Source organism: Ceratotherium simum, chromosome 20 (genome assembly GCF_057802395.1).
Source record: "Ceratotherium simum simum isolate JZ-2026a chromosome 20, ASM5780239v1, whole genome shotgun sequence".
NCBI lineage: Eukaryota > Metazoa > Chordata > Mammalia > Perissodactyla > Rhinocerotidae > Ceratotherium > Ceratotherium simum.
This window is the reverse complement of record NC_141919.1, coordinates 42,467,020-42,479,452: the sequence shown is the minus strand read 5'-3', so window position 1 is coordinate 42,479,452 and position 12,433 is coordinate 42,467,020. Positions and strand designations below refer to the sequence as shown.

General features: G+C 42.3%; 1 protein-coding gene across 13 annotated transcripts in view; it reads left to right on the top strand.

Annotated features, from left to right (window-relative positions):
• Positions 1 to 7,365, top strand: part of LOC147914437 (uncharacterized) — a 76,727-nt gene extending 69,362 nt beyond the window's left edge. For 7 of the 13 annotated variants that reach the window (XR_015555462.1, XM_087444685.1, XM_087444682.1 and 4 more), the window contains 2 exons: positions 2,887 to 3,069; positions 4,112 to 7,363. Coding sequence is in view for 6 of the 13 variants with exons in the window: in XM_087444685.1 (XP_087300811.1) it covers positions 2,887 to 3,069; positions 4,112 to 4,125 (197 nt within the window). In the remaining 7 variants the exon portion in view is untranslated. Of the gene's footprint in view, positions 1 to 2,886; positions 3,070 to 4,111 lie in introns of all 13 variants that reach the window. The other 6 variants (XR_015555463.1, XR_015555464.1, XR_015555458.1 and 3 more) reach the window with 5 other exon arrangements.
• The last annotated feature ends 5,068 nt before the right edge of the window (positions 7,366 to 12,433 follow it).

Sequence of the window (12,433 nt, the reverse complement as noted above, 5' to 3'; positions counted from 1 at the left end):
GGTCAGATTCATCCTTCAACCATCCCAATAATCCCCTTTGACAGCACCATCTTTGTGAAAGGCAATATCTCTCTATTGAGATAAATCTCAAAGGACTTGAGAAGACACTAATCTGCTCAGATTTGACATCCTTGGACTTATCAAACCCTTCTTGAACCTGTTTACATTTTCAGCATTACCAGCAATTGGGAAATAGTTCCACTTATCTTCTTTTATATTTCCTTATAACTATCATATTTAATGTAAAACTTGGCTGGTATCACTCTAACAGTTCTTTTAAGACTCTCCCAGTTAAACGTATGAAGCATGGTGAAATCAAACTTTTTCCTAGGATTATACTCTTGCCCAGTATCTATGTTAATTATTGGACTTAAACTTGATCAGGGAAGGCTGCTGAAAGCAGTGATGTAACAGACATCTACTATTCCCTCCAAGTTAGCTCAACATGCACTTGATTGTGTAAAAATGTTTTCGTCTTAGCTGTTTCCCAGAGAAAAAGCAGCACAGAAGTTCAAATAAAATAAATTTTAACGTAGATATGGAAGCAGAGTGAGGGGATTAGTTATGTAGCTTGAATGTTGAATGGATGGAGGCTCAGAGAGCCAGCTGGAGCCGCCCCCACCATCGAGGAGACCTGCTGAGTGGACCAATGTCTCTCCTGGATCAGCATCAGGATGGGCGCTGATGCTGGCATTTGCCTCCATATTCTATGCTCTAGGCTAAAATATAGCCACTCCCTCTTCTGATCCACACACTTGTCTTGACATGTTAAAACATTCAATCAGGTTGTGGTCAAGTCACGTTTTAGGAAGCATTTCTAGGGCTGATGTTCTATTGTGCTACCTTTATGGTCCTACCAGTTTTTAAAATATTGAAAAACCTTCTTACTAGTGGGCAAATAGTCACTGCTGGTAGTCTTCATTGCACCACCACCCCCACTCCGCCCCCATCCTGCAGCATTTCCCCACAATTCAGCAATTCACAGGTTCATGAGGTCTGGCACAGACCTCATGTTCATGGAAGCAGGAGAGCTTCCAGGACCTGTTCATTCTCATTGGTTGATACTTGCTTCACACTTGCTATTAAATATTGTTACTATCACCCCAGAGCACATTTATTGATTGAAGAGTTGGCATCTCAGATGATGATCTTATTTCCATTTCGCTGTCTCCTATTCCCACCAAAACAACCTCTCAGGAATACTTATACTTTTAATGTAATCATGTCTACTTCTGGTTTAAAACAACTGAAGACAGACCCCACAAGTGAGGCTCTTAATAGCCTGGTTACCTACTCCCTGGATCGGGGAGTGAAGCCTCAGGCAAGAGTTCCTTGAATTATTTTCTGTTGTAGAGTGTGAAACTATAGGGGTGGGCCTTCTCAGTTGTTCAATTACCAGCCCCAGACATAGCACACAGAACAGTCAGGGTTGGCCAGGGATAGAGAAGACCCTCTAAATCTCAGGCCAAAGAGAGAGAAGGAAGGGACAAACCTGTCCTAAAGGTATTCTGGGTGCACAGGTTATTTACCTTGAGGTGGATTAATAGTGTGTGGGAAAGAACATGGGCTTTCTTGTGACAGACCTGATCTGAATGCTGGTTTGGCCATTTCAGGCTCTGTGATGGTGGGCACTTTAATCTCTTTGGGTCTTAGTGTACTCATTTAAAAATGGGGATGATTCATAGGCTGCTTGTGGGGATCAAATGAGGTAATTCGTGTGTGCAAAACACACAACACTCACTTGATAGCTAAAATCCAAACCACAAAACAAGCAACTTGCTCTTCAAATTTCTTCTTCTAAGCAGTGTGAAGGAAAGGCTGAGAAGATGCTCCTGGCCAGTGGCCCCCCTTGGTGTTGTGGTATTTTTCCGTTTCTGTGATGAGCTTTTTTATGTATTAGCATAATCACGGAGGGCCTTCACACGCTATGAAGGTCCTGTCCCAGGAGAAAGGAAATGAGATCCAATGCTTTCCCTTATCACTTTTAGGAAGAGATGGCCAAAGAGAATGGACTTCCCCTTCCTATCCTATGGCCTGCTAATCCTGAGAAACCACCTCCTTGGAAATTTCCAAGGCCTTCTCAGTTTCCCCAAAATGAATGAATACTCACCAGCTCCACAGAGACACATAACCAAGGCAAGGGCAATTTACCAAGTTGCCACCCGGGCAAGCTCTTGCTCCCGTGATGATCCCTTACCTGAGTCCCACAGGCTGAATTCCATGGCGTCTTGTGGAAACCAGCAGCAGTTCCGGACAGTGGTGGACATGCCCTTCTAATAGTAAAGGCTGCATTATGGGGTCTTCTCAGTACCTCTTGAACATGAAGCTCATTTCCTATGCTTTAATGTTTGGAATAAATGATTATTATCTTTAAAGTGAAAGTGACAAATAGGAGTAACCTCAAACAGCTCCAGGCCTTGATTGATTAGCAATGTCTGTAATGAGTATGGGAAGGGATGAAGGCAATGTGCCTGTAATGCATTTGTTGATCCCATTTTACAGTGTCTTTGATTCTTGTTCAAACAATAATCTTTTTTTGTAAGATCCAAAATAGCAGACTGAATGGATTAGAGAAGCTTTTCTTAAGAAAATAGAACACAAACTAAAGAGATACCCATCCCTAAGCAGAGTGTTTTATGATTTCAAATTGGAGGGTGTATTGTTATATGCAAAAGATGAGTTTTCTGGTGCTTATGTCTACATGCAATGAAAATAAAAATTTGTGTTTAAGAGTGCATGATTAATATGTCCTAGCTTTTATGTCTATCTGCTTAAGTTGGGTATATAGCTTCAAATTTTCAATCTATTTTTTACCTTCCTTGGGGGTGTTTGCACAGTGTTCTGTCCCACAATAGGATGCATCCATTTCTTTTCTTTTCTCTCCAGCCCTCCACCTACATTTATGTCTGGGAAGCCACTTGATGGTGTCTTGCTGCTACAGGTACCCACAGAAGACATTTGATATTGGTGTCAAGGATGCCATCTCCTGGTGCTTCGAAAGCCGTAAATCCTCAAGGGCCTGTGGCAGTGGTGTTCAGGGGGGAGATGGCCCCCACCCCCTACACTATGGTAGTGAATCCACAACTTTTGCTTCTGCATTGCAGCCCCTGTCTGCAAAGGGCTCACACAGGGACTGGGTAGAGTCCAGAGGCCCTGGTAAGCTCCTGTCCTATCCCCCACAGGCATGCCCACTGTACTTCTTGCAAAACTACTTGTGCAGATTGCCGGCTGGTGGGCCTGGTCCGTTGGACATCAGCACTTGGGCAGTTAGAGTTCTTCCATGTTTTAGACTATGAGTACTTAGTGATTCCAGGTTTTCTTTTTAGTTTCCACAGCCATTTTATTTCCAAGTAAAATGCTGCAGTTTCTACTGTAGCATACAGGAATATCTGGAATAGTTGGGCTATGGAGGAAATGTTTGACATTTACTTTAGACACTCTTTCTTCTTTCAAACTTCACCATATTCCCTTTTGTTAATTTCTACCACTTGTTAATTTCTTTTATTCATTTATTTATTTGACATTTATTGCACTGCTCTGATATACCAAGCAATAACATTGAATCCTGAACTGATCAATATGAATGCTACAATCTCTGCTTTCACAATTTGAGGAAGAAAGGGAGATAAACATAGAACCGAAATTCTATTGATGAATGAAAAATGAAACAATAAAGCATTCATGTCCAGAGAATAGCCCTGGGGGGGAAAAGATTAATCTCAAGCAGATGAGGGGGAATAAGTGATGGTTCTGACTTTACTTTTGCCACTCAACCCCGGACACCAGTCTCTCTGGGCTTATGTTGACTTCGTCCAGCTCACAGAGACATCATTAGCGAGCACTAGGCTGCCAGGATGGTTTAAAAACTAAAACAAATTTAACAACATCCTGAGCTGCAGGAAATCTTCCCTGAAAACTGCAAGGAATAGCTGCCTTGGCACAAGGTGTGTGGCATCTTAAAAGGGAGCAGGTTTTGAGGCCAAGATTTATGTTCAACAGCTAATGCTTTAGAGACAGAGTTATATGTAGAAAAGCTGATTCCGTGTTTGTCCCTTACAGATGCAAATAAGTCACATCTGTAACCCATACTTTATTTATGATTTTTTTGTAGACCCTGACGTATGATGAAAGGTGAGCATAAGGCCAGACCGAAGCACGGGAAGGTGTGTCTGCCCAGCCCACTGCAGGACGGAAATAAAACGGACACCAGAGACGGTGAAAGGCAGTTCCCGCATCGCCCCTAACTGTAGGGGTTGGTTAGCTAGAAATGTCAATAGTCCTAATGAGGACTGTGGAGTAATTTGTTAAATAACCGAGTGAGGGTGCCAGTCAGAAGCTGCTGGAGGAGAGCACAGCATCAATGAGAGACAAACGAAATCGCTCGCTTTTCTCTGCATCAAGTGGGCCCTTGGAGGCTCAGAACGAGCTGGTCCAGAAAAAGCAGAGAGAGCAGAAGGAAAGAGTTGGGGAAGGAAGGATGAGGCAACTCAGCCTCCTGGAAGTCTGAGGGGCGATGAAGAAAGAGACCCCTTGCTCACACTGAGAAAACACACACGACCTGAGCAGAGAGTGGAAAGAAAGCCTCCTGGTCCCCAGGGAACTTGACAGAGAGCGCCTGACAGCCAGACTGAGTGACTGGCCTCACCATCTGCTCCTGCACGTCTTTCCCCAACAATGGGGACTTCTGCAGACCTTCTGCCCCTTCCCCTCCCCCACCTTTAGCATGCATTTAAATGAGGCCCCATCACTGGGGGGCGGCAGCTCCTGTTGTGATCTCTCACACCGAGGGAGCCAGCCCCGCACCCGAACAGGAGGCCTGAGGGGAGAGGTTAAAATCTCAGCTGCCCAGAGAGATGATTACGGAGCCGCTCCCAAATTAAGCTGCTTCACTGCTGGTCCTTGGGCATGTGTTGGGATAATTGTGCTTGAATACTTAATGCTTGATTGACTTGGCTGTTTTGTGTTTCACCATATTTTGAAATGCGATCTCACTGTTGGGGTAGGCAATTAGCATCGAGCCCACGGGGTTGGAAAGAGGGAACACTGAGTTGCTTCTATGGTGATTTCTGTTTCTTTCCTGGATTCAACACAGAAAGCTGAGCGTTCTGCTGGGGCTCATTTGACTATATTTGGATCATCTGGAATTTTGATCTTAAAGAGGAAGTCTCTTAATCCTGAACTTCAGCGTAGCTGCCAACTTTGATCTTTGCTCCTTCCGTTACAGCTGAGTTTTGCTTCCATTTCAAGTGACCTTCGCTCCGGTTCAGCAGTGGAAGAATAGGAGAGGAGAGGAGAGGTCAGGGCTCAGAAGAGGAAAATTCGTGCTAAGGATCAGAATGGCTAGGACAGAATACAAGTGATAAGTTATGACACAGAATCCAGAATTTTGAGATGACAGCAGAGTGGCTGTGGTGCCCTGTCCTGTTCAGTTCTTTATGGGTATGTCTTAATCATCTCTGTTTCCCCAGTGCCTAGCACAATGCCTGGCTTTTAGTAAGCATTTAGTATTTATATTTGTGGGACATGTATATTAACGCTAGCACAATTTCCAGGAAAACAGAGAAGGGCAATTAGCTAATTTAAAAAATCTGTTTAATTTCATTTTCAAATGCTTAACTTGAGCACCACTCAGGCTGTGTCCCTATTATTGGACTAAAGCATTCCAGTTAAGAATTACAAAAGGCAGGCATTGGGTCACACAGATTCAAGATCACTTTGGGGATATTTGAAACCACTGACTCTCTATAGTAAAGGAAGGCCAGGTTTCTACTCATTTAATCTCATTAAAAGCGGCACAAGCAAATACCAGTTTATTTAAAGAGAAGTAAGAGAAAGGTTAATTACGGAATAGTCAGATGACTTAATGTGTATCACTCATTCCATAAATAACAATGTCCATTCCATGAATGAAGGCATCATGTAACCACGGGCCTCCAGGACCAGTTCAACTGACCCCATCTTATCAACAGAGTAATTAAGAGCAGTTTTTCAGGAACTGAGACCCCTTGTCCAGTTCAGGCCAGTTGAGACCACCAACCTAAAACTGGGCCTGAGCAAATGCCCCATAAGTGAGTTTTTGATCTCAAAGGGCTGAAAACTCCACCCTCAGATCACACTAACACCACCATTCTGTGACCATGTGTCCTGTGAAGAGGCATGAAGCTTGACCACGCTTGTGCAGATCATCGATTACCTCACTTCTCCTTACCTCCAATAATCTGCCTCCACACTTTAGTCCGCCCTGCCCTTCATCCCATAAATTGTGCCCCAAGCCCTGGATCTGAGAGCTGATGCCTTTTGTCTCCTTGCAGATAGATCTAGCAATAAAGCTGATTTCTTTTCCCAAAAGCTGATGCCGTAATAATTGGCCATTTTTTTGCACATCGAGTCGGAGTACCCCAATTTTGTGGGGTAACAATTGATAGCGGCTCAAGATAAAGTTGACATGAGGGAAGCCATGTTGTAGAAAAGAAAGCCTATAGTAACTTTGAATGATCTCTGACTAACTAACCCAGCCGTATATGCACCCTCCAGGAGATCTAAGTGCTCTGTAGATTTTAAGACCCCTGCTTGTGCATGTACCTCCCAGCTGTGATAAGATGATAACTTTGTTCTTTTGAGTTCCTTAGGAATGTGATGACCCCCCAACAGAGAGTCTATGCTGACAGCCATCATCAATGGAAACTGAAATATCTGGTGTGGCACTCCAAGTCTGTAACACCAGAAGGTCAACATTCCTAACCCCTCCCCTATAACCCACCAGTCTATATAACTGCTGTAAGATGTTGTGACCCTTAAGATGGTTCTTTTGGACATGAGTCGGCCATCTTCCCTCTTGCTAGCAAGCTGTAATAAAAAGGCCTTTTTCTCCTGCCACCTTGCCTCTTGACTATTGGCATGTCTTGCGGTGGGCAGACGAACCCCCTTTTTGGGCAGTAACACAATCACAACCTACTTGGTGAGTTTCATAAGAAAAATAAGAACCAAAGACTAAATAAATATATGATGAATATGATAAATGTAGTGATGGGTCTTATAAATCAATTCCAGGAGTACAGAAAATTGTGGTGGAGGTCTAAGACCCAATGGTGATGATATGCATGCAGTTGCAATTTCTGTACTGTCTCGGACCTTTGAGACTAAATCTTAGCAAAATGAAAGGGTTCGCTGACTTTGGCTCAGTGGTGTGAAGTTCCACATATCTGGGATATACAAACTGGATTTATGTGTAAATTGATCATTAATGTCCCTCAAGCATGGCACAACTCCTATGTTGTTCTCATTATTGTGATTGTTTTGAATTAAAAATGAAGAATGATTCTTGGATTTGCATTTGTTCTGTGTTCTTCACTTATTAAAGACTTTTGCCTGTCCTCGATGTTTAATCAACTCTTTCAAGATAACTTACTCATACTTCTTCTGTCTTTGTTTCCTCGTCTGTAAAATGAAGGTTTTAATAGTACCCACTTCAGAGAATTGTTGTGAGGATTAAGTTAAATAATATATGTAAGATGCTTATAATTGTGCCTGCCACATTATTTACATATATATTTGCAATGATAATATTTGCAATTATTATTTCATTTGAGCACCTTCTTGTTTGTAGAGGATACAGTCTCATTCATATTTCTTTTTTAAGTATGTCTGACTCTGCTTAAGAAGACTGTAGACTTCTCCAAAAGATAGTGCAGACAAATTCATTATAGTAAATACTTTAGTAAGGTCATATAATGAAGTATAATAATTCTCAGTCACTGACCTAAATTTGAAATTCTAATTATACAATTATAAATTCCTAGCAGCTGAGGAGTCTGGGTTATGTATTAACAAGGCTAAGTCTTTTAGTGTATCATGTAAGGCAGAACAGAGCAGTGAATAAGCAGGTGAGTTTGAATCTTGGCTCTTTTACTTATTCACTTCTTTGAGCCTTGAGACTCATGTAATGGAGTAATAATACCTACCTCACGAAACTGGTGAAAAGATTAAATAAGATATTGTATGTAAAGGACTTGGTACAGTGCTTGGCCTATATGGAAAGGAGTCAATAAATGAATAAGTGGTAAGTATTATTATTATCATCATTATAGCTATGATCATTATCACAGGTCATAGAAATTGCAAGATGGGTGTTTTTTTCACTCCTCCTAGGGAAACAGCATTCGGGAGTTTGGGGACAATTTGGCATCGCAGAAGGTATGCTGTGGTCTATTGCAAAGAAGCCAGAGGACATGGATTGAAATTCTCGAAATGAGTGGCAGGCTGCCAGGCCTTCTTGGGAGGCTCTACAGAGCTGAGGATGGCTTTGCTGCTACAGGATCAGAATGATTTTGCTGCTATAGGAGTAAAGGATCAGTCTGTTCCTTCTGTGCTCTCTCTCTGCCCCCAGTAATCACAACCATCATCATAATAAAGGCACTATTTATTGACTTCCTTATATGTGTAAGGATTTTATTGCATTATTTTTAATCACCATAGAAAATCCGATCTGCAAACTAGATGTTATCCCCATTTACCATTGTGTAAAAGCCCCTTAGCTAGTGGGTGGCAGAGCCAAGGATTCAACCTGGGTCTTTCTGACTGCTAAGCCTGAGATTTTACATTGTTCTCTGGCATAGTTCACCATCTTAACGCCATCTGCAACTCGAACCTTAACAAAGGTCTCTAAAAACAGTTACAAAGAAACATTTTTGAGGATAATTTTTTTTCTCAACTTGAGTTGTGTTTTTCTTCCTCTCCTACAGAGTACAAAATTATCAGAATCCACACATATACACACTTGCGAAACTGTAGTGCGAGTCACTACTCTGAGTGATGTTACATATAGTTTGGCTGCAAGAAAATTAAACTATCAGGAAATAGTTCCCAAGACCAGTAATTTTTGTATTTTTTTTTTTAGTATCAAAGCAGATGCCAACAAAAGAGTGAAGCAAATTAGGAAAAAACTCTCCCAACCACAGATAGTAAATATGTATAATATTTAGTTCAATGTTCTAGAGAATTTGAGATAAGCTCAAGGTCCGTCACACAGTAAGTGAGTAACGGGATCAAATTAGAATCCAGCCTTTGGATATTCATTCCCGTACTTTTTCCTGACACTTGTGCAGCCTTTCAGGGATTGGGGTTGTAGAACAGAGAACAACTTTTTAACAAAAATGAGTTGGGTGGGTGGGGGGGTGAGTGTTTAACACACTCCAGAAGTAGTGATCACTGAAGAGGATCTCTAACTGTTGAGCACCTTTGGGAGTTGCCCACATCCTTGGATCCATGTACCACGTGCATAAATAGCACGTTTTGTTTCACTCAGCCTCTCAGTCCTGAGCATACACTCCACTGGACTTGTTGCAAAGACCACTCATTGCAACTAAACGTCTCTGCAGGAGCAACTGGAGATGTAGCAAAATTTGTCTCTGGCAACCTCCCTCTTTCCCTCTCATGGTCCTCTAACTCCTTTTGATACAACTACTAGCCCTTTTGCAGTCCCTATAATTCTATTTGCATGTTTTATTACTGAACTAATTTTTACAAAATTCTACAGAAAGTTATCTGCTAATCGTAATCACTTATATTTGTATAGCTCATTATGTTGTATAAAGTATCCACATATACATTATTTTATTGTTCTTGTTAACTCTGCCAAGTGGACCAGATGGGTGGGTTATCCACATTTTACAAATAACAAAACAGAGTTAGAATGGTTAAAAGATTTGCCCAAAGTCACACTGGGCAATGAGCAGTGGAGTAAGATCGAGCTAATGTCTTCTGAGCCCTAACAGGGCATTCATCACTGAGGTACATTTCCTCATAGAGTATTTTCACTTCCAGAGGAGATGCCTGAAGATTGAAAAGTGTTTAATGCACAAAGTCTCTGATCATGTAATTTCAGGCTTTCTGGCAGGAATTGGGCAAGGGTATACTTTGGGGGCACCTCTTGATTCACACTATGGAAGCCTAAAACCTTAATGAACGAAGGTCATCGGAAGCCTTTCTTTCTTTAAGGTCTTATCCCATGGTAAACGTTTGACAAATTTTTTCTTCAGAAGAAAGGAAGTACATTTTTGTCAGAGTCAAGGGCAAACAAAAGTCAATGTCAAGCCAAAAATACTCAGTGTTTTTTCCATTTACCATATTCTAGAACACTTTTATTAGAGGATTTTAAGTTTTGAGATAGAAGTTAAGCAAATGAATACATGGGATGAAATTTATGGGAAATTGGTTAGCAACTAACATGAAACAATGAAACTACCGGTCATATGTTGTGCATTTGTTGGTTTGAAAACTCAGGAATTTCCAGGAGATATCTGAAACTGGCCCCTGTACATGGAGGGCAAGGAAAGACCAAAGAAAGAGTCAGACCACTCCAGATGGGTAGGTGGCAGGTTTAACAAGCAAGGGAACTTACACAGGAGGCTTGTCTTGGGCAGCTGCAAGGGGAGTAGATCTCTATACCTGCCAGCCATAATCTTAAAAGTTTATAGAGAAGCATTAGCTGGGTTCAGTCACAGTTATTACACAATCCAGATGGTCTCAACAACACATTACTCTCTCAAGGCTGCGTCCTTGAAACAGTTCCTAGTGTGGGAATGGTAAGTGGAATGTACATTCCAAGGATAGACTCCAAGGAGTCTCCCATTGCCTGGATCCAACTCCAGTGTGTCAACTGGAGGTCACGTCCGCTCGATGACCTCCTCCAACAGCATTGTGTTGGCTCTGAGTTCTTTACAAGATTAAATTGCATAATAATGTCTTAGTTTCTTTGGAAAATGAGGGCCAGCTCTATAAATATTTCAGGTGGCTACAATATTCCTATTTTTATGGAGCAAACAACTTGTGTACCTTGAGGAGGAAGAGGTGGCATAGCCATAGCTGCCAGTTATATAAACTTAATAACGTAAGAGATGTTGTTGGTAATTGTTTTTATTTTTTCATTTGTCTCGAGAGAATTTGTAATTACTTGTGGAAGTGTTTTTATGATGGTTGCTTTCAAGTCCTTGTCAGATAATTCCAATATCTGATTAATCTCAGTGTTGCTGGCTGTGGATTGTCTTTAATAATTTAAGTTGTGATTTTCCTGGTTCTTGGTATGATGAGTGATTTTTGCTCATATCCTAGACATTCTGGATATTATTTTATGGAACTCTGGATCTTATTTAATCTTTTTTATTACTAGGTAGTCCCTTTGTTGAGGTGTAGCTTGAGGGCTGGATGGGTGTATATGTCTGGTTTGCTGATGTGCTCTGCTAATACCAGAAGTGGAAAGCTGGCTCACATTGCTTCCTTGCAAGTGGGTAGGGTAGAAGTTCAGCTCCCTACTTGGTCCTATGACACCTTCTTGGAGAAAGTGAGGCACCAACTTGCATTGCCTCATTGCCTCCGAGTGGCGTAGTAAGACTGTGCCCTGCTGACACCAGGGCGGGGGAAAGCAGAGGGCTAATTCACCTGCTTTGTTGCTACAGGGTGAGGCGGAAGCAACCTGCTGGCGATCCTTGACAACAAGGGAAGGGAAGGGGAGACGAGTGCTAACTAACCCTGCCTCATCCCTCCTCTTACCACCTCATTGATGCCAGGTGGGCATGGAGGTTCAACTCCCTACTGGGATCCACTGACACAGGGGTGGGGGGACTAGATGTGACTCACAGTTTGTTTAGTCTCATTGCTGCCCGGTAGGGGTGGGAGGCTCTGCTTGCCACTGGACCTCACTGACATCATCCTGGTGGGGGAAACTGTGTGTTACCAATTGCTTCTGTTGGGGGGTGGTGGGATGGGAAGTAGGGTGGAAGGTCAGCTGTTCCCGACTCAGGCCCTGTAAAACCATGGGGTGGGGGGGGAACACTGTTTGCCTGGAGTAAGGTAGTATTGCCAAAAAGGTTTTCTGTTGATAGGCCACCCTTTTCCTAGTCTTTTGGCTAGGGGGAAGAGGCTTTCTTAGAGTCATTTTTTGTCTGTGCATGTTGGTGATTTCCATTTAGAGGCTTCTGCAGAGCCATGTCTGGGATATATAAGGGGGTGCAGGTGGGGAGGAACTCACTGCCATGTCGGTCCCCAAGTCCCAAGATTCCTAGGCAGTCTATCTTCTTCTCACCTTTCAGTATTTTAGTCAGCTTTTTTGTGCTGTTATGTTTATGAATTCCTAGTTGCAGGAGAGAAGACCTCTGCCTCTGTAAGAGGGGGAAGTGGGGCTACTCCATCTTGGAACTAGAAGTCCTTATAACCTTTAAGAACTCTCAAACATACAATTTGGTCAGACTATTTCCATGGAACTTGCCATAAGAGTAGTGTGTGTGCGTGCGCGCGCGCACACGGGCATATGCATGTGCACACAAAGACAAATTTGAATGATTGAAATTTTTCCTCCCCTAATATCCATTTTTCATATTTTGCCTTCCGTTCCTACACACACACACACACACAGATTTTGTTTTGTGTTGTTGCTGTT